Source organism: Ochlerotatus camptorhynchus, unplaced genomic scaffold (genome assembly GCF_037179485.1).
Source record: "Ochlerotatus camptorhynchus isolate MF236.1 unplaced genomic scaffold, CSIRO-AGI_Acam_v1.1 ptg000503l, whole genome shotgun sequence".
Lineage (NCBI taxonomy): Eukaryota > Metazoa > Arthropoda > Insecta > Diptera > Culicidae > Ochlerotatus > Ochlerotatus camptorhynchus.
The window spans coordinates 6281965-6305068 of NW_027040988.1; the positions used below are offsets into that span (position 1 = coordinate 6281965).

At 40.7% G+C, this 23104-nt stretch overlaps 1 protein-coding gene across 3 annotated transcripts in view; it reads left to right on the forward strand.

Annotated features, from left to right (window-relative positions):
- Nucleotides 1–23104, forward strand: part of LOC135712732 (NAD kinase-like) — a 113103-nt gene that overhangs the window by 67123 nt on the left and 22876 nt on the right. Inside the window, exon 1 of one of the 3 annotated variants that reach the window (XM_065235772.1) lies at nt 19651–20035. The exons of the other annotated variants lie outside the window; for them this stretch is intronic. Within the exon in view, the coding sequence (XP_065091844.1) occupies nt 19797–20035 (239 nt within the window). The 5' untranslated portion in view covers nt 19651–19796. Of the gene's footprint in view, nt 1–19650; nt 20036–23104 lie in introns of those variants that run through there. 3 annotated transcript variants of the gene reach the window in all.

Below are 23104 nucleotides of genomic sequence, written 5' to 3' on the forward strand. Positions count from 1 at the left end.
TGCACTCCATTTTCACCCATAACTTCGTCCACTTGAGAGATTGAAAATTGACGTCTTGGACAATGTTTCTTAAAATAACTTCATCTACAATGTTTCCATAGATGTTCATCCATTTCAACAAGACAGAAAAAAGTTTTTTTTATCTTAGTGTTTACCCCCCTTAATAAAAAATGCTCACCACTCAATTAAAGTACTCAAAAAATGAAGAATCATTCTGAAAGATATCAAAATGCTACACTAACACACGTTAGCAGAAATTACCCGCGCTATGGAAACGCTCTACTGGGATTACCACGCTCGGGGATGAATTTAAGGTGTTTGTGTCGCTGATAAATTAGAGATTGTTTGCTTCCTGCAAGCATTCACTTATTATATATACTTATACCTGTCAACATGGCTTCTTTCCTGGCCGCTCCGTGGAAACGAATCTCGATCTTGTTTTCCGTGCTGAGCACCAATGCTACCAACGCCAGGGAGGCAGAGCTCCCACACCTGGACCCTACCTATCGACTCACCAACTCATGAACCGGGGACCAACGGCTTTACTTCCTTTTCGAAGAAAGGCGTGATCAGAGATGTTATGCCTCCCGGCGGCGCCGACTGGGATTGAACCCAGGCCTGCTGGGATGAGAGGTAATCACGCTTACCACTACACCACCGGCGCCGCTATATGAAGCGAATTGTATCCCCATTATGCAACCTCAATAGGTTAGCTAATCTAAAGATTGAACAAGGCTTATTTAAGCTTAACTCAACTCCACGAATCAGCAATGCGTTACACATATTTTGATAGCTTGATTTATTAAATGTCGTCAGTGTCTGTGTCACTCGTTGCATTTCCGGCATTTAGTTCTTCTAAATTCACTGCCTACCTTTCTAATTACAAGCAGTGGCAGCAGTAGAGACAACAAATAGGAGATTTTTAGGGATAGACAGGTAGATGTGGGCTGCGACGACGTCGGAAGTATTGACATATGTAATCCTGTGTTTTGTCTGTTATATTGCAATGAAGTTTCAGACCGCAGTACACTTGAAAATAAGATGAATGTTTAACTGTCACCAGTTGTTGTTTACAATTCTGCATTGCTGTATAATACTCTTCCAGTTGCTGTTATTCAACTTAAATTTGACGTGCTTCAAGATAATGATCATACCTTTTGCCACACATATGCTTAAATGGTCCAGAAGATATGGTTGACGCCTGTGAATCAGCGACTGTCGGTTCGAATCCCGTAATGTAAAGGTAATTTTTAGACTTATATTAACAATATAAATATGTAAATCAAATTAGTCAGCAACAAGTTAACGCAATTCCATTTAAATGCATAGGATAAGGTACGGTCTTCCATTATTATTTTTGAAATAAAACTAGAAGGCTAAACAAGGGTATTAAAAGACTGTTATTTAATGCCTTAAAAAGCTCATAACGTATATTACTGTTAAGCTTTTGGCCTTATTAAAATCACCAGATTTAGATGTTTAAAAGCTAAACAAAAGTTAACGTGGTCTATGTACAGCAATTATTCAATCTAAGGCTGAATTAAAATCGATTAAACAACACTTGTTAAGCTTCAAATAGTTACCTGGGTACCTTCAATAAAAGTACGAATCTATTTCGTTGCAGATAACAACGAATGGATTCGAGGATCAAACGAACAGTTTCGTTGTATAGACTAAATTATATTTTCAGTGTAAGAGAGCCTTTTTTGTTCAACTAATTTAATACGGTTTTGAAAAAGTCATAAATTTTTTTGACGAAAATCATTTGTAACTATTCAAATAAAAGAGATAGAAATTTGTTAAACATTTGAAAAATTATGTGAGGTTCAAAAAGTTATTAGAACAAATAATTTGCGCAAAATTAATGTGTAAAAATTTAATTTTGAAACTCGATTTCTAGAGGGTCACCATATTGTTTAAAATTAAACAAATTAATTATTCTACAGCTTTGTAGAACACTGAGCTAGTCCTTGTGTGTTATTTGAGAAAACCAGCTAAAACATTGTTTAACGCAACATAAAGACTGGAACGCGCAAAAATTGGTCGACAAAAAAATCGTTTCTTTCAGTCAAAATTCATATAAAAAAATCTTCTTATTTTTTTTGGTAGTTCAATTCATATATTTATAGGAAAAAATGTTCGTTCATTCTTTTGGTTTGCCAAATCCGAACTTCCGCTCAACCCCTTCCATTTAATTTTGCACAGTCGTCTCATCGACCTTATTTGCCGCCGAACGCCAGTTAGATTTAAACTGCTGCTCGTTTTCCATGGATTTATTAGTTTTTTTTAGATTCCTTTGGACCAAGGCCCAATACCGTTCAATAGGGCGGAATTCTGGGCTGTTTCAAGGGTTTTGGTATTTGGGTACCACAACCACGTTGTTCGCACCTTACCACTTGATTACCTTTTTCCCATAGTGGCAGCTCGCCAAGTCCGGCCAGAACAGCACAGGTCTATTATGTTGCTTTAGGAATGATAGCAGCCGCTTTTCCAGGCACTCCTGGACGCAGATCTCTTGATTGATGGTTTCCGTAGTAATGAAAATGCCGCTTTTTAGACCACACGTGCATATGGCCTGCCAGACGAGATATTCTTTCGGGAACTTCGATAGTTTTATGGTTTTGAACATTTCAGCCACCTTCCCTTTTCCTGATGCGGTATAAAACTCCTGTCCTGGAAGCTGCTTGAAATCCGCCTTCACATAAGTTTCGTCGCCCATGACGACATAGGCTAACTTTGTCAGCAGATTCGTATACAGCTTTCGGGACAGCTGCTTTGCCGACGTGTTTTGTTTGTAATCTCGGTTCGGCGAACTTCACCTTCTTAAACGTCAACAACCCGGCTCGTTTCTTGGCCCGCTGCACAGTAGTATGGGAGACATTGAGCTTGCCAACGACGTCCCGGATGGAGAGGTTAGGATTCTGCTTATATTTCACCGCCACCTTCTTCGTCGTTGCTGCCACGTCCGGATTACGATTGCCGCCGCTTCCAGGCTTCCTGGCGGTCGACAGACGCTCCCCGAACACTTCTAAAACGTTTGTCACGGTCGATTTGTCCACATCCAGCAATTTTGCCAACTTGGCGTGTGAGAACGTTGGATTTTATGGCTGCGCGAGCAAAATTTTGACACGCTGTTCCTCTTGCTTGGACGTCATTTTGAAAACTAGAGAGCAAACAGTGAAAACTCATCATAGCAACCATTGTATATACACTCAACTTCCAAATGCAGCATTTCAGGTTTTTTTTATGCATTAGAAATAGGGGAAATGTATGTAATGTCGGCCTAAGTGTCCCTAATTTGGGCCCATACATAAATTCAGCAGTCGACTAAATTTTCCATAGCAACCAAAAATATCCATTAGTACCGTCCAAATGACGCGTTCATCTAGATACAATTGATAAATAGCATATTTTTAGCGATGGGCCCAATCTTAGATCCATAGGTCAACATTAGAGCCATTTCCCCTACACCAATTTGAAGTTGACTAATTTTTGCGCGTTCCAGACTTTATGTGATGTATGCTGGAGGTGGCTGGATTCGATTCCCGGTCCGGTCTAGGCATTTTGCGGGTTGAAAATGTCTCGACACCCCTGGTCATAGAGCATGATTGTACTTGCCACACAATAATACTAGGGGAAACACTCCTATTGTTGCGGTACGTTAGAAGCGATAGGTTTATATTATTGTGTAGGGAGTCCGAAACAATAGGAGTGGTTTCCCCAATTAAAAAATGGTCCAGACTTTGAAAGCTCTCAACTAACAACTGTGGAAGGGCTCAAAGAACACTAAGCTGAAAGCTGCCGTAAAGTCCTAGTGGGGACGTAATAAATCCAAAGATGCAGGAGAAGAATGCGATGCATGCTACCGTAAGTGTGCACTACAAATCATTACACTTGGTATGACAAAGGCATATAGGAAAAATACAAGGAGCATTGCCAAACCAACCTTACCAGGTTACCTGCGCTACTGTAACCTGTGAACGGGAATGTTTAACATTTGGCCCTCGGAGGAAACATACAGTTCAGCGTCACGATGCCGTAACACTGAGTCGGACTCGCACATGGCTTAAACAAAAACAAACAGCTGAAGACTAGAATAGTCTGCCTTTAATTTCACGATTATTCATACCCGGTCGGTGGAATTTACATATGAAAACCGCTACGGTTGGATTGTTCCTTAATTTTTCTGGAATTCTACTGCACGATACGCGGTATTGAAGTTCGCAAATGCTAATTATTCGAGCAGTTCGATTTGCTTATCGCGTTCGCTTCGATTATAGCCAGGCAGTTCATTAGATAGCTGCACCCGTGTCGGAAGGATTTAATCGTGAGCCATCGATCGTAGACGGGTAATCTACGGTGCTTTATTGCCAGAGCGAGCGAACGAGCGAGAAACGTCCGGTCTGGCCCCCGCAATTGGCCGTGTGCAGAGTCGTGCAGTAGATTGCTGATTGCAGTCGGTTTAGTGATTTGGTTCGGATTATCGTGAGACTATTTCGTCTGATTTTGTTTTATTCGGATTGGAGACAACAATGGAACTCGATACGTCACATGGTCTAGAAGGTGCGATTTAATGCCGTTCTAAATGCTGAGAAAGTGATATTCTATTTGAGTTATTTTTAGTTTTATGACAGCCAGTTTAGGTGAAGTAAGGCTTGCAAAATTGTTTGCTAAGAATGTATCGTACTTTTCAGGCCCATGGAAACATATAACATTATACATACCTCCTTCGCACTGCATCGTATTTCGCTTGACATCAAATATATGAATTATCGTCAGGGTGGTAAATAAACACCTAAACATGAGTGATGAATATATTAATTTAACTCTTGACTACAATGAATTGACGAAGTCTTTATTTCAATCATACTTTTTTTTTGATAATTTAGTAGTACATTTTTGATTTAATTTAATCCATCTCAGTTAGTTGTTTAAGGTTATCGTTTAAAACTTGTTGGCTGTGCAGATAATTTATAAATCAGAGCTGGAGATCATCAGTTCTTGGTCGTTGAACCTGAGTCACCTTAATGGAGGTAATTTGAATTGTTTGTTTGGACGTTCACTCAGCAAGACAACCCAACTGATTTCCCCCAAATCCCTAATCAAGCAGTTGTTGCACATTAATGATGTGTTAATGTTCAGGGAAATTTTAAAAAGCTCAGGGGTTGTAGGAAAAGGAAATATTAAAGATAACAATAGTAGGGTAGGTTTTCCAGTAATAGTGGTGTACCTATAGTTGTGGTAAGGAGGTTGTGCGGGAATAGTGAGGAGGATCCGGATAAGATTATTTTTCATCGGTAGCTCTCCTAAAATAAAGCATATTTGCATATTTCAAATTTAAAATATGCCCAAAAGTGAATTCCTTAAGATTTTCACTCCTTTGCACCTATAGTTGCGGTAGTGTTCCTGTAATAGTGGAACCCATAAGAAACTAACGCATTTCACTATTATCGGAACCAAAGTTAGCAACTACCACAACTACTGGAACAGTGTTGCTATTAATGGAGGACGAACTTTTTAAAATTTTATGCATTTTTATTACAATGTTATATTTTTCTCTCAAAATAGAGGTTGAAAGCTATAGATTGACGTACAACAATTGTGTGTACATCGTATATTTATTTTTTAATTGATAAATTGGTTTAGTACCTCCTCTACTGGCTCACCCACCCTATATCTACACTTCATTGTTCGGTATATAGTTCACAATTAGCCGTTTCCAAAGCTACTAGTTCTAGATGGATCTATGGTGTTGATTATCAGATCGCTACACATTTGAATCGGTCGGTATTTATTATCGAGCAAAAGTTAAATTTAAGATTCATGTCGGTTTTTCGGTGGTTTCCTATCTTCAGTTGTTGCAGCAAAGTTGTTCAAATGGACGAAACCCATCCAATAGTGAACATTTGAGTTGGGACTTCACTCACAAGGCGACGCAAGAGTTCAAATAAAGTTCTTCCATTGTTAACTCAGAATCAAGAGCAGTGAACAGTTTTGTTTGACATTGACTCCTTAGTACAAACATTGTTTTTCTAGTAATAACTTGGGATCGAGACCAGATAGAATATTTCTTTTTTCAGTAAAGCTGTTCAAATAGGATAGGTTCGCTTAATAGCCAATAGTTTAGTTTGACATTCTCTTGTTAGTAAAAAGATCGAAAATTGTTATTCAAGTCATAACATCAGATCGTGGCAAGAAAATTGCAAGTACATAAGCAGCAACAGTATTTCCATCCCTCATGCGCCTCTGGTTTGCAGTGATCCAACCCTACAACTCCCTGCCAGAGAAAATTTGGACCCAGATGAACGTCGTCTCAACACCTACTACCAGAACGTTAGAGACTTACGCACTAAGATTGACGACTCTTGCCGCTTCGGATTCTTGCTACGATGTCATCGTCCTCACTGAGACATGGCTTGATGACCGCATTTGGTCAACGCCACTGTTTGGCAGCTCGTACACTGTTTTTCGAAATGATCGCAATCCTGTAAACAGCACCAAATCCAGGGGTGGTGCCGTTCTTATCGCCGTATCTTCACACTTGAGTTGCTGCTTATATCCTACACATGTCTGTGATACTTTTGAACAGTTGTGGATCAAGATTAAAACTCCCGCCGGTAACGCTAGCATCGGTGTGATCTACTTGCCACCAGATCGGAGAGCAAATGTTGCTGACATCAATAACCACGTTAGCTCTTTTGGAGCAATTCTCTCGAATCTTGAAGTTTCGGATATCGCAATTCAGTTTGGAGACTACAATCAATCCAATCTGGTTGATCTTCCGGTCATAGATGTTCAGCAATCGTATCTCTCTGCACCTAGTTCAATTTCGTTGGATGGGTTCAGTCTGCATGGTTTACCGCAAATCAATCCAGTTCCTAATCAAAACGGTCGTATTCTTGACTTTGTGTTAGCTAATGGAAATGTCGTACGTGAAAGTGCTGTTTCGAATGCTGTGGAACCATTAATCAATCTCGATCGGTATCATCCTGCTCGTGAGGTCACCGTTCAGCTACTGCTCCCTACAATATCCGAGGATATCGTTGATCTGCAAAGCTTGGACTTCGAGAAAATCGATGAAGAGAATCGATCATCGTGTTTACGCCCTTATGCATGCTCACTGTCGACATGCTCTACGAAATTTCTGCCGTTCTCGTTGCCCTGTTTTAAAGCGCAAATTCACGCAAGCGAGTAACAGGTATCGACTGTACAACCGATTTCTTTACAAAAGAAACGTCTTTCAGAACAGGCTTCTTAGGAACCCGAAGCGGTTTTGGTCTTTTGTTAATTCCAAAAGGAAAAAAAATGGATTGCCTGTGGAGTGGCATCGGACTCGCAAATAGTTGCTGCTCTCGATGGCACTACAAGGGATGCAATTGAATTCAGTACCTTCGAAATCTCAACACATCATGTTGAAGCAGCCATAGACAAATTGAAACCTTCATACTCTGTTGTCTACCCATTGACTGTTTTATTCAATACATCATTAGAGCAACGTAAATTCCCCACTTGTTGGAAATTTTCTGTCATGTTCCCTGTCCACAAGAAAGGTGATAAGGCTGATATTGAAAACTATCGTGGAATCACATCACAGTGTGCTAGTTCGAAGGTGTTCGAGATCATTGTAAATGATGCATTGTTTGCCAGCTGCCAGCGCTACATTTCCACTGAACAACACGGATTCTTACACGGCCAATCATACCAACTCAGCGACTGAGAATAATTGACTCAGAGAACTCCATACGAAATTTACTCAGATTTGGAAGAAACTGCAGTTACTCATAGCTTATGATTGGTATGATTGGCAGTGTACCAAAACGATCTGTCTCAACGAATCTAGTTCAATTCTTCTCCACATGCCTGCATAGCATGGATTCTGGTGCCCAAGTCGACGATGTTTATACGGATCTTAAAACCGCGTTCGATCGTGTTGACCATGGGATATTACTAGGATATTACTGTGTATAAAAATTGGATCCGAACAATCTGAGACATTTTCAGACACCTCCGGAATACCTCAAGGAAGCAATCTGGGGCCATTGTTATTCGTACTATTCATCACTGAAATTGAACTTATGCTGCCACCTGCGGCATGTCAAGATCTACATGATAATTAGGAATCTACTAGATTGTTTCGAGCTGCAGAGGATGGTAAACTGCTTTGAAATGTGGTGTTCTCATAATTTCATGACGGTTAGCATTTCGAATTGCAGTATCATTTCTTTCCATCGAAAGATAAAACCGTTTGTTTTTGACTACTCTATCGTAGAACAGCCTCTACAACGAGTAACTCAAATACGAGACTTGGGTGTTATGCTAGATAACGCCCTTACATTTCGAGTACACTATAGCGATGTAATCTCTAAAGCGAATTGGCAGCTTGGATTCATATTCAAAATTTCTGCAGAGTTCCGGGACCCACTCTGCGTACGATCCCTGTATTGTTCGCTGGTACGGTCCATTTTGGAGTCAAGTGGGGTTGCCTGGTGCCCGTATCATGCCAGCTGGATTGCTGGGATCGAATCAGTGCAGGAAAAATCTCCCGTGATATTTAAAGAGATACTTCTGTCACTATCATCGGATGAGAAAACGATGATAGAAATTCTTTTCAAAATCTCATCGATTTTTTTGTCATGACAGAACGTGACAGTGTTGTGGTCATCGTAATATCTAGCTCATTTGTTACTTGTACCGAGAAAATCTTAATAATATATTAACTCTAGCGATTACATACGGTTGCTTGCTTAAATTCATCTAAATCAGTTAGAAATGATGATGTAAAAACCGCATAAGAATTATTCTCATGAGTGCTTGATCATTGGAAAATGACAAGAAATCTCATGATAGGTAGTTTCGTCTCATGATAGTGAGAGAACCTGTTTTCTCACTGTCACATGACGACCGTGATATTTACCAGCTCTGCTCGAGAGAGAGGGATAGTGAACTTCAGCGAGAGGATGATTTGACGTGAGGTGCGCTTTTCGAGACTCTGGATTACTTTTTTTTTCGACGCAAGAAGCTCAGAGTTCACCCAGAGTGAACATGAATGGCAGCGAATCTCACTTTCATTTTATCCCCCTTCGCTCACAAGCTCTGAAGCTCAGCGGAATGATTTGGTAGTAGGCATTCTACTCCTCAGAAAAATGCTACGCTCGGCTCATTTAAAACTCGCGAGCGAGACTCCATCACGTCTGGTCGGGCATTCGGTTCAGTTTTTCCAAACCGAACCTGATTTTTGCTCAACATGGTTAAACGGTTGGGCGAAGAAGCTGTAAATGGAGGTGCAGTGCTGCCGAATGTGCAAGTGAATTAAAGCTTAGATGATCAAAATTCAAAGTGCCAAACTGTCAAATACCCCACAATATGGGTATTTTTGGAATCATGGTGACATGTAGGAACTGGAAATCGATGTCTGACGCCATTTTGAAATCCTATATGGCGGCTTTCAGTTAGAGAAAAACTAGGAAATACTGTCAAATACCCCCACAATATGGGTATTTTTGGAATCGTGGTGACATGTAGGAACTGGAAAGCGATTTCTGACGCCATTTTAAACTCCAAGATGGTGGCTTCCGGTTAGAGACAAACTGGGAAATACTGTCAAATAGCCCACAGTATATATGGGTATTTTTGGAATCGAGATGACCTGTAGGTACCGGAAATCAATGTCTGACGCCCTTTTCACAATAAATCGTACTTCCGTATTCACAATAAATCGTACTGTCTACAACAATAAAATAACCATATAATTTATTATTTCCACAATAAAATCTATGGTAAATGGGGAAATCTACAATAGTACAAGGGGGTTGTTATGTATCTTAACCATACGAAAAATCACTTTTTCTCGAATAAACTTGAGCCATTTACGGTTAATTGTAATTTTGTTCTATTGTTAAAAATCCTTACAATATGAGACGAATTGTACATCTATTGTAATAACAATATGTTAAAATTTCTTGTACAATATACGTGAAATAAGATAGATTGTTGCCACTAGATTTCGTTGTAACTGTATTTTGTGTTATGGTAATTGTATGTTTTTTTTTCGGGTGGGGTGTTGGTATAATTATTTAGGGAGAAGGAATGTTTTTTTTCCATTCTTACTTCTAAACTTATAAAGATTATTTTGAGAAACAGCTTCGCAAATCATCATTTCTCGATTACTTTTTTGAAGGGACGTATCTGCTTTTGTAAACAATGCATTTGATCGTCAATTTGGCGTAACTGGTAGCTCACCCTCGCAAACTAACACCACTACCAGCGTGTGTGAGCGAGTTACCAGTTACGCCAAATCGACGATCAAATGCATTGTTTACAAAACAAGAAGTCGAGAATCACTATTAGAGATTTGCACTTACTAATACCGGTGGTGATATCGGAAACTCGTTCACTCCTAAGCAAAACATATTACAAGCCCGTCATGATGCGAGCTTGGATATATGATTGTTTTCTCAAGTGTTTCTGTTGGGTTACAATGATAATGATTGAAATTCGGAGCAATCACAAAAAAGGGAGAATTTTGCTATCGCAATATAAAGATGATGATATCGTCCTCTTCCTTTGGCTGATCATCAACATCCACGCTGGCATCTGTCATACTGAAGCTGCCATTTATTGAGTCTTGCTGGCGGGGGGACTCCCAATAGTTTCAATGTGCACTCATCAGATGGCACTGCAATGACATAAGGATGGTGTATCCATTGCCTTGTGATTGGAGGGATATCTTGTTACTTAGATATCTTTGCTATTATGCAAAAAATTTCAATACTATCCACTAGACTGATGCAAATTTTGACATTTTCGCTCCACAGTGCTCAAACGGTTCCAGATCGGGTCCTGATTAAATTCCCAAAATTTGAACTCATTTGAAAAGAAACTGACTTGGCACAAACCATTTGTAGTTTATATGGAAATTACTATGGGAAACCCAAACTTTTTGTTCATTGTCTTCTTACCTTTTTCCATATGGCACTGTTAAAAAATTCAAAAACAATACTTGTGGAAAATTTTCTCAGCTTCAACTTAGCAGAATATAGTTATTGAGCCAAACGTCAAATAAAATAGTTATTAATTGTTTAAGAGATTGATAATCTTATGGCATGATCAAGCAGCTGTTTTGTGAGCAACACTGTATCTTGCAGTGTTACATAGTAGCCATGATTTTTGTGCTCTATTCCAAGCGCCAGAAACACCAATGTTGCCTGCTGAACAGTTGATTGAGCATAATCTTAAGACATTAGTGGCTTGAATTATTGATTACTTTTGATGTATACTATATATACTATATGATGTATACTATATATGTTATACTGAAAAGTTTTTCGACAAAGTTGTAGCTGAGAAAATTTTCTACGAGCTCAGTTACCATTCTTCAAAGCAGAGCGATATCGTAAATTGTTAGATGGATATGAACAAAATATTTGGTTTTCCTATAGTAATTTCCATATAAACTTCAAATGGTTTGTGCCAAGTCAGTTTCTTTTCAAATGAGTTCAAATTTTGGGAGACTAATCAGGACCCCATTTGGAACCGTTTGAGCATTGTGGACCAAAAATGTCAAAATTTGCATCAGTCTACTATCCACCCATCCAAAAAAATTGTAAGATGTAGCTGTTGTATTGGCTTGTCATTATGTATAAAATTCTCGATAACACCAATATCATTAAAGTGGAAATGAAATACAAGTAAATGCTTAATTGATTGACATTTTAGCCTTAGCACTAGACAACGGACAACACACAACACGCAATCGACCGGTAGGGAAATTTCCGATTTACGAAAAGTTCCACCGATTGCAGTGAGAACCGAACCCTTACTTCGTGGCATACACAATACGCCTGAACGACGGGTAACCGCATGACCACGAAGCCCACCTATTGGATGGTGAAGATTTATGTTGAAAATTGCACGGCGCTAGTTTTCCATTTGACTACTAGTTACTTGGTTTAACTTGGCTGCTCGAATAGATAGAATGTTGCTATCTGCAGCAAACATGTTCAGGTTGACAAGATCTTTTGGATGGCGGTCTGATTATTAAAAAAATCGTTATTCGTTCTTTTTCATTCTATGTTGTCTATTTTGTTTCAAATGGAACATTTGGTTGCCTCCAACTTCCAAGTGGGTAAAAAGTAACCTCCTTGGGAATGATTTTTTTTATATTTTTTTTTTTATTCAATATAGGGGAAATGGATCTAATGTTGGCCTATGGATCTTAGATTGGACCCATCGCTAAAAATCTGATATTTATTAATTTTATCTAGATTAGTCGATTGCTGAATTTATGTATGGGCCCAAATTAGGGGCATTTAGGCCGACATTACATCCATTTTCCCTAGTCCCCTTTTAGCTCGATACACTTATTCCAGCGATTTTCCAACTTTATGAGTCAAATTGGGCGAATACAGTGGATACGGAAGCAATTGGAGCCGTAAGTCATTGATTTTAGCCGTGGTTGCGATGCTCTTGTGCACCGGAACATTGTCTTGCAAAATCAATTTTTTTTTCGCTTCATGTGAGGCCGTTTTGCAGAGATTTCGGCCTTCAATCACTCCAATAATGCACAGTAATACTCGCTGTTGATGGTTTTTCCTTTTTCGAGGTAGTCCACGAAGAGTATACCATGACAATCCCAGAAAACCGACGCCATAACCTTTCCGATCCATCGAGCCTCCCTCGGCCACTTCGGAGCACTCGTGCCTGCTTCAGTCCATTGCCGGGCACTCATTCTGTTCTCTGGGGTGTAATAGTGGATCCAGGTTTTATCAACAGTTACCAATCGATGCCAAAAGTCCGCCCGATTCAGCATCAGCAAGTCCAAACACTCTTTCGAAGTGCTCTCACGTTCGTGTTTTTGAAAAATCTGGCCCAAAATGTGGGACGGAGCATTATCCCCATAATATTTATCCAGCGTTTCTTTTGTTTTCTTCGCCGTTTTGCCTCCCAAAAAATAGTGTTTTATGAGAGAACGAAAATTGTTTTTACATGATGCCAAACACGTCACCAAACATTCAGCTGTCAAAACAAAAGTAAAGACAGTATCGCACTCAAATTTGGCATGTCTGCCTAAATATGATCGGACTACAAGGCTTACTTACCTTTACTTACTCTGCTGTCCGAAGAAGTCGTCTCCACTCTACTCGACCCATGGCCACACTTCGCCAGCCTCGTAGCCTGCGAAGGGTCCGCAGGTCGCCTTCTACTTGGTCGATCCACCTTGCCCGCTGCACGCCTCTTCTTCTTGTTGGGTCGCTTTCTAGAACCATTTTCACTGGGTCTTTGGGCGGCATTCTTAGGACGTGCCCAGCCCACCGTAGTCGCCCAATTTTTGCAACGATGGATGGTTCTCCCAGCAGCTGGTGCAATTCGTGGTTCATTCGCCTCCTCCACGTTCCGTCATCGATCTGCACTCCACCGTAGATGGTACGACCTTCCGTTCGAATACACCAAGGGCGCGTTGGTCCTCCACGAGCATAGTCCAGCTTTCGTGGCCGTAGAGGACCACCGGTCTAATCACCGTTTATTCGACCGAAGTGTCCTCCGGAGTCCAAAGTAGGCACGATTCCCTGCCATAATGTGTCTTTGAATTTATCTGATGGTATAATTTTCGGCGGTCACCAGTGAGCCCTAATACACGAACTCATCGACCACTTCGATTTCGTCACCGTCAATCTGAACTCGGGGCGGGAGGCTAACATTGTCTTCCCTAGAACCTCTTCCTTTCATGTATTTTGTCTTTGATGCGTTGATGGCAAGTCCAATCCGCCTAGCTTCAGCCTTCAGTCTGATGTACGTTTCCACCATCGTCTCAAAGTTCCATGCCATGATGTCAATGTCATCGGCGAAGCCAAGAAGCTGGATGGACTTCCTGAAGATCGTGCCACTCGTGTCTATCCCAGCTCTTCTGATCACACCTTCTAACGCGAAGTTGAATAGCAGACACGAAAGTCCATCACCTTGCCGTAACCCCCTTCGAGATTCGGGACTCGAGAGTGTTCCCGATACTCGAACAACGCACATCACTTGATCCATCGTCGCCTTGACCAATCGCGTGAGTTCATCCGGAAATCCGTACTCGTGCATAATCTGCCATAGCTGATCTCGATCGATTGTGTTGTATGCGGATTTGAAATCGATGAACAAATGATGTGTGGGCACGTTGTATTCGCGGCATTTCTGCAGAATCTGCCGAATCACGAAAATTTGGTCCGTGGTAGCGCGGGCACCCATGAATCCCGCCTGGTATTGCCCCACGAACTCTCTTGCAAATGGTGACATGCGGCGGCATAGAATTTGGGAGAGTACCTTGTAGGCAGCGCTCAGCAGTGTGATCGCGCGGTAGTTGCAGCAATCCAACTTGTCGCCCTTTTTGTAGATTGGGCATATGACACCTTCCATCCACTCCTCCGGTAATATCTCCTCCTCCCAAATCTTGGCAATTACCCAGTGCAGCGCTCTAGTCAGTGCTTCACCACCGTATTTTAATAGCTCACTTGGTAGTTGATCTACACCAGTTGCTTTGTTGATCTTCAGTCGACCGATCTCCTCCTCAACTTCGTCTTCTGCGCGTGCTCCAAGGTATGTTGCCGTGCCACCTTCGTTTTCTGCTGCTTCACCATTGAGGTGCTCGTCATAGTACTGCTTCCACCTCTCAATCACCTCACACTCGGTCGTGATAAAGGTTACCTTCTTTTGCACATATTGGCTTGCGGCACGTAGCCTTTGCGCGAACTATTTAGCTTCTCGTAGAACTTCCGTGTGTCGTTTACACGGTACAGATTTTCTATCGCCTCGCGGTCTCCGTCTTCTTGCTGACGCTTCTTCCTTCGGAAAACCGAGTTTTGTCTGTCCGGGCTTGTCTGTTCCGCGCTTGTCTGTATCGCTCCACATTCAATCTCGTGCGGTGTTGCAGCATTCTTCTCCTCTACTAACAGTTTGCATTCGCCGTCAAACCAGTCATTTCTTCGGTCCGGGATTGCAGTACCTAGTGCCGTTGCAGCAGTACTACCTATGGCGAATCGGATGTCCCTCCAGCCATCTTCAAGAGAAGCTGCGCCAAGCTGCTCTTCCGTGGGTAGTGCAACTTCCAGCTGCTAAGCGTAGTCCTGGGCAACTCCGGCGTCCTGTAGTTGCTCAATGTTGGGTCGTGGCGTTCGACTTCGACGGGTGTTATGCACCGTCGAGAGTTTTGAGCGCATGCATACTGCAACTAGGTAGTGGTGCGAATCTATGTTCGAACTGCGGTACATGCGGGCGTTGATAATGTCGAAGAAGAATTTCCCGTCGATTAGAACGTGATCGATTTGGTTTTCTGTGTGTTGTTGAGGTGATCTCCAGGTGGCTTTGTGGATATCCTTGCAGGGGAAAAAGGTACTTCGAACTACCATACCCCGGGAGGCTGCAAAGTTCACGCATCGTTGGCCGTTGTCGTTCGATACGGCATGCAGGCTGTTTGGCCCGATTGCCGGTCTATACATTGCCTCCCGTCCTACCTGAGCGTTCATGTCGCCGATGACGATTTTGACGTCCCGTTGCGAACAGCCGTCGTACACCTGCTCCAGCTGCGCATAGAACGCTTCTTTCTCGTCGTCGGGTCTCCCTTCGTGTGGGCAGTGCACGTTGATGATGCTGTAGTTGAAGAAACGGCCCTTTATCCTCAACTTGCACATCCTCGCGTTGATCGGCTGCCAACCAACCGTTGGGGCATCTTACCCAGGACTACAAAGCCGGTTCCCAGCTCGTTGGTGGTGCCACAGCTCTGGTAGAAAGTAGCCGCTCGATGCCCGCTTTTCCATACCTTTTGTCCCGTCCAGCAAAGTTCCTGTAGTGCTACGACTTCGAAGTTGCGTGGTTGACGATCGTCATAGATTAACCTATTGCAGCCCGGGAAGCCGAGCGATTTGCAGTTCCATGTTCCGAGTTTCCAATCGTAGTCCTTATTTCGTCACGTAGGTCTGTGCCGATTGTTCCGATCCGTATTTCTTTCTTCAGTATTTGCAATTTTGTGTTTTTTCCAGGGTGGCTTGCTCTTCACTTTGCTATTGCCGGACTGGCAACATTGCCCAGGCTACGCCACCCAGCTGTGTCCATGTTTTAGCTGGTAGTCTTTTGTTATCATATGACTCGGGGAGGCGTGAAGTAGGAACTTGTGAGGACCAGGGCTATGTATTCCGCATTCCGTATACTTTTCACCCCACCTAGTAATTTCGTTAGCAACCTTGGGCCTGCCGTGATATATGCTGATAAGTTGCCACGAAAAGACTTTATTAAATTAATACGATAATGTAAACACATTTAAATAGAACAGGCAATTTCAGGGTCGTTCTATTGTGGGCACACAATCTTCGCTATTTGAAGGAACTGGTAATTACTGTCCGTAAACTGAAATAAGATTTTGTTAAACAACACTTGTCTGAAGCAAGGCGTTCCAGTATCAGCTTCAATTGACAAAAATGATGCAATGAAGAGTCTGCTAGTTTCCTTTTCCTGTTTAAGTCGAACAGCTTCGCAGTAATCTAGAACATCATTCGGCTTCTGCAAGCAAATATTCAATAGCTTGTCTATCTTTCTCCCGTCGCATTCAATTCATTCAAAATGAAAATATATATTTGAAGCGCGTGCAAACACTTAAAGATTACACGGAATCTATTTAATTTATCTTCTATTCACATATTTATCTAAAAAAATGTAACGAGAACGGGACATAACGCATATTAAAAAAATTGAAAGAGCGGTGATAGAGTGTCGGTGAAAGGGATTGAAAGCCATAATTTCGATAATCGACATTACTTTCATTGAAAGTGATGAGCAAAGCAACGACGAGAAAATCCACAGCCAGCTTTTCGCTCTAGGCGTGCTTCTTTTTCATTTTCGTTTGGTGCTGATAGGATGCGATGAACAAGTTGCATGAAAGAGACAAAATTCGAGTTCATTTTAGAGCTTCGAAAATGTAGAGCCCTGATCTGATGAAATTCTGCAACATCCAAATGTCAGATGGTGTCAAATGGTCTTCAATTAATTTGAAAAAGTAAAAGGTCCTGTGCCTAGGGGCACGACCGGAAGCTTGACGTAGGACCGCTAGTGGATGGAACAAATGTGAAGCGCATTTAGTTCTTTTAATTGATCGATCATCTATTATCTTAACTCTTTCCGATTTCGAATTTTAGGCGTACCAAATTTGTTGTATTTTTTCAAAGAGAAAGTTGATGAAGAGAATCGATCCAAATCACTGGGGTGCTTCCAAGTTTGGTTACTAGAATACAACTCATTTTGTGTGGTCGTTGGGGGCGTGTGGTTCTGAATATGGACAAACAGGCACTCATAAATTCTATTGCAACTCTTTACTGTAATAAACTTGTTGGCCCTGAAAATAGCCGTTTTATTACCAAAGTGGGTGATGATTTAACCTCCGAAACCACACAGAGTGCGTCTCTGTCGCTTCAAAGCGTAGATGACATCGATGGCCGCTTACGCTTGGCGTGTTCAGTGTAAGTGACAGCATCACGGATCTCATTTTCCAGGAAAACCTACAGAACACCTCGTAGACCGGTGATACTTTTGACACCACCACGGCGAGCCAGAAGACGGATGGCGGTTATCACGAAGAACCTTGCGATGACGCCTTGGCGCCTCCTTTACCAAGACCTTTTCCTCCTTTGCCAGTCATTGTTGCTTGTTGGGTAGAAGAGTGGACTACCTAACCTGCCACAACCTTTCTGCTCACGATGCGAAAATGAGTCGAGGCTAGACAGCCGCGCTCTTTTATATCTTTTCAGGTAAAAGCAGGATGATGTGCAACCAAGTGGTACTCGATTATGACGACTGGGTTTGGGAAGAACGTCTTTTTCATAATAAAATTATCACTGCTTTATTTGCACATTGTACAATGCTTGACATGATCACTTTTTCAATACTTTCTTGTTGAATATCATCAGTCGGAAGCAATGATATTGATGCGTAGAAATATTTCTGATCGATTGCTGATAAAATTATTGAAATTGATCCAGGGGCAGCTGAGTTATTAATGTTCTAAATCTTTCATAATTTTGTTACATGTTCCATTTTCGGTTTTCACAAAGTGTACCCCCATATAGAAATCACAGACGTAGTCCTACGTCAAAAACATTTAGCAACTGGTTTGATTAATAAAACGAATTTTAATTAACGAATGCCGTTCACTAAGTAAAAAACAAACATTATTCAGTCGCCGAACATTGATTTTACGATAAAGAATGCAAATAAGGTCATAAATCTAAACAGCAGCCTTCGAAATTTTGTTTAGTTGGAGGACCAATAAAAATCTCGCAGTCCTACGTCAATAATGCGGTCGGGTCTTGGAAACAACGTTTAACTTTTTTCAGTGTTCATTTTTTCTACTTAGTCTGAGTGGTTTATTAAATCTTTTTCATTTGCATTTCTTTACTTCAATCTTGCCTTTGATATGAGTGATGCAACGAGAATAGAGGAATAAGCCGAGAACTGATGCCGTTACCTATTATTTTAATTTTAGACGTTGAGCAATTTATTTGTTCACACAGTTGTTTAAAACCTAATTTAATGACATTAGTTAGGATTAAATGATTCTTGGAAACTGCTTCCCATTGTTTCAGCTAGCGTTTCTCACTTAATTACGAATGTAATCGTTAAAAACGTTGTGTGCTTCCTCGTCCACACCTTATTATATTTTTGAAGTTAGACAATAGCTACACAGCGGCTTGGAAGGAAATCCACATTAAATATAATTGAATATTTATTTTATTGGACGAGAAGTCCACTAACATTAAAATTCGTCTAATCGAAAGGTACGATTTCCGCTCTACTTCCTCTAATAAATTCTCAATGTCTTCCGCAGTGAAGCAATAAAACCATCCTCATCGGTAAACAACTTACTTTGCGTTGTTAGTTACATATCTAGCCGTGTGCTGAGCCTATCTTGTTTGAAAAAATATTCGTTACATTGTTATGATATTTCTATGGCAATAATTTTACGATGGAGATGCCCCGAAAATCTCACAGACATCATCAAAACCATTCACATATTTTTTAACGTGAACCAAGATAGTACGGAAGCGACGACATACGATTTATATTTTGTTTGGTTGTAAAAAAGCGTCTATCAGTACTGTTTTTTTTTATTTTCATTGATCAGATTGTAGGCACTTCTATGCGGGAGATAGTCTTGAGTAGCAGTCAGTTGATTGGTGTCATCTCGAGACGTCGTTGTGACGCGATTTATGTTCCTTTTTGAGCCACGAATTTCGCACCCTTCCACGGTCAGGTCATTCCCATTCTCAGGCTGATCGACGCAAAGCCCACGGAGCACCATACGTAAGATCGTTCGTTCGCTGGTTCTTGATCGATCGTGCCCGTCTGACCTGCCTGCTCTCTATACACTCTGTGGCCTGCTCCGTGTTGTAGTGTTCATTCACACAGTTGATTCAGTTTCGTCTGGGTGCTGACAGTGCTTGCGTGTGTATTTTGCGCCAGAGTTAATAGGAGTTAATGTTTGGACAAAAAAGGGCGCGCGCGAATTTGTTTGCTGTTTGTGTGTACAGACACGCTCCTCCCCTAGAAGTCAGCAGAACATCAATATATGTGATCAATTAGTTAATGAATGGTTTCTAACAACTTTGGACAGCATCGACAACGACAGCGAAAACAAAAAGTTCAAGTGCCAGTTCAGTTCGTTGGTTATCGCGTGTTGGACGGTAGTTGGTGCTACGAGACGAAAGGGATCTCAGTTTTGTGGAATAGTTTGCTAATTTTTCGGTGCTTGAACAACGGTCGAAGTTTTTAAAATGACAGAATCCTACGAGAAGGATGACTACATGAGTGACCTGGTGAACTTTAATAGCCCTGCTAGTCATCATTATCTACATCATCTGAACCATGGCCAACACGGCAATGTCAACCAGTATTACGGTAGTGGTGGTAGCACCAGTAACAGTAGCAACACCACTTCCATCAATGGTCATGCCACCGTCGATGGGGACATCCCGGCCGAGGAAGACGAGATGCTGCTCTGGCGAGCTAGAAGGTTGGTCGGTCGATTCTAGCAAGCCCACACTGAGTGTGTGACAAAATCTTAATCGTTGAGTGTGCGATGATAACGTTTTCCGAGAACTAGTTTCTTAAGGCTCGAAAAATCCGAAAGAACAAAAAACTGAACACTGTATGACGAGTGCGAAAAAACTAGATTTGCAAGTTTTTTTTTAAGCCTATGCCTTTGCCTCGCTCTCTCCCTGTTCGATGGAGCTAAAGGTTGTCTGGCAACAGCAGCAGCAGCAGGTACCAAAGTACAACGAAACGGTTGCCGTGGAGATTGGATTGGATAGGATTGGCGTCACAGAGGATGCTGTGCGAGGAGTGGTGTTCTATCCACTACATTTCGCCCGGAGGTTTTCGTGGCAAAGGAAAAGTGTCAAGCTTATGATCGTTGTGTACTGGGGTGGACAGAAGCAAGTCGTTTGAATTGAGATTAGTGACAGTCACCGAAATTATTTTGTAAGGTGGAGCTTGTTTTGAGGGTTTCGGATTGTTTGGAAAATCTTAAGACTTTCACAAAAGAATCATACAAATTGAAGATGTTCCCTATAGCTCAATTATTTGAATATGTAAAGCTTTGATGCCTTCAGCAACTTTCGATAAAATTTATTGATCTACAACTTTGTCCAAAACGGCAAACCTCTTGAATGTACAATAATAAAGTGTAGATCAATCAGCCATCGATACGGTATTTATCCTCCACATTATACATTGAAGCAAATAAACTTAAGAATTTCATAAGATTCGACTTCTGAACGACATATATGAATTTCATAAGCGTGACGTTTAACATGAGGTAGCTCTTATACGCTTTAAGCTATTCCATTGTCCCAATCGTTGGCAAACGAGTGGTTTCAACGTCCATAGTCCAAACTAAGCTAGTTTTCCTTGCTGAAGACGTCTACTTTATTTGATGCAATCACAGGGCGTTGTTTATTTATTTCTGCTAGATTTAATTTCTGGCTTACTGTACAATAGCAAATACAAGATTTTGTTTTGAGGCACGAGTGCTTGATTGAATATTTTAATCAACAAGATTAATAAAATTATGCTAATTTGCCAATTGTGCCAAGCTAAGCACGTGCTTTTTGTCATTTTGCGTTTTTACGAGATTGAAGCCATTTTGACGTAGGACTACGTCTGCGATTTTTTATATGGTTTTGTGAAAACCGAAAATGGAATATGTAACAAAATTATGAAAGATTTTGAACGTTAATAGCTTAGCTGCCCCTGAACCAATTTCAAAAGTTTTATCATCAATCGATCTGAAATATTTCTACGCATCTGCTAAATTTAAGACATTATCATTTTTTTTCAAAATGTCGCTATTGAAAATTGCTTGAACGTGCAACTGTTGCTATGATAATTAAAATTATCACCATGATTTCCCTAACACAGATTTCAAAGTTGAATTCCATCCGGTCTCACCAAACGGTGTTTATTCAATCCTCGCGTGGTGAGTGGTGATGTTCTCCAGTGCACAATGAAAGGCTGCCTGCAAGCAGCGAACTGCAGCCCACATAAGTATGCATAGACAGAGGAAGAAGCCGCACCGCTATTGATCGAAATCAGTAGCTCTTCGTGAGTCGCTGTGGGCCATCTATGTCAAGCGCGTCATACTAAAGAGTATAAACAGAGAGAACCCCGCTCAAATTGCTACACAAAACACAAGCTCCTGCCGCAGTGTCTTGCTGATCAAGTTTTTTCACCTTTAATTTGGCGTTAAAATGATTGATATAGCTGCATTACAGCCAGATATATTTGTTTTTTGTACTACATTTTTGGATTCAGCGCATATTCATAGGTTATTTTTTTTCTATGATTTGTGAACTAGTGTAATCATTCAATCATTCTGTTAGACGATTAAACGTAACTTTTCGGTATATTTTACTTACGATATCAGTTTTTTTTTATTGATTTTGTAGAACCGGTCAATAATCGAAGGAAAGCACACGCAGCAGCTGTTTTATATGAAACGTTGCATAACGTTAGCGTTATCCCCATAGACAATAATTCAGGACCAGGAGTCAAAAGTATAGTAACTAAATTTATAGTCTGGCGGTTACAAAATCCCGCAAATTGGCAACTTTGATTTCTTCAACAATAATCTGGCACCCCGTGAAAATGCTCAAGCTTGTGCAGAACGTTTTCGTTTTGCGCAACATGGATGTAATTTCGGCGTAAATGCCCCTTATTTGGGCCCATACAGTTGTCTTCTATGAAATAGCAGCACATGCCGATTTTCATACAAAATGGTCAACTTTGACATGATGTAACTTTGTTAACTTATAATGAATTGAATTGAAACGTTCACCAAAGAACTACAAATATGTTCAATTTTACGATTACAAAACATCAAATTTTTGGAATCACCTGCCGGAAAGTGAGACACCAGGTAAAATTGTTCAAAATGATAGCAGTACTAATAATTTTCATTTCAGCTTAATTTTGAGATTTTAAATTTAACATTTCTCAAATTCTAACAATCCCAACAAATTCTAACAAATGTTCATAATAATTATTTAAAATGTTTAAAATATTTGCAGCACGTAAATTTACAAATATAAAACTGCTATTATTTTGAACAATTTCACCTGGTGTGATCACTTTTCGGCAGGTGCTTCCAAAAATTTAATATTTTGTAATCGTAAAATTGAACATATATGTAGTTCTTTGGCGAATGTTTCAGCTCAATTGATCATATGTTAACAAAGCTACATCATGCCAAATTTGACCATTTTGTATGAAAATCGGCATGCGCTGTTATTTTATCGAACATAGCTGTACATAAATTTAGCAATCGACTAAATTTTCAATAGCGACCAAAAATATCCATTAGTACCATCCCAATGACGCGTTCATCTAGATAAAATTGATAAATAGCAGATTTTTAACGATGGGCCCAATGTTAAATCCATAGGCCAACATTAGAGCCATTTACCCTATTTAGTGTAAGCAATGTTTGTATACATATGAGCATAATTTAAAACGTCTTCTTCTGTCAAATTTTCGTTTCTATTTGCGAGCTCGTTGGCCTTCTCTGCATTACTTCAAGTTCCTG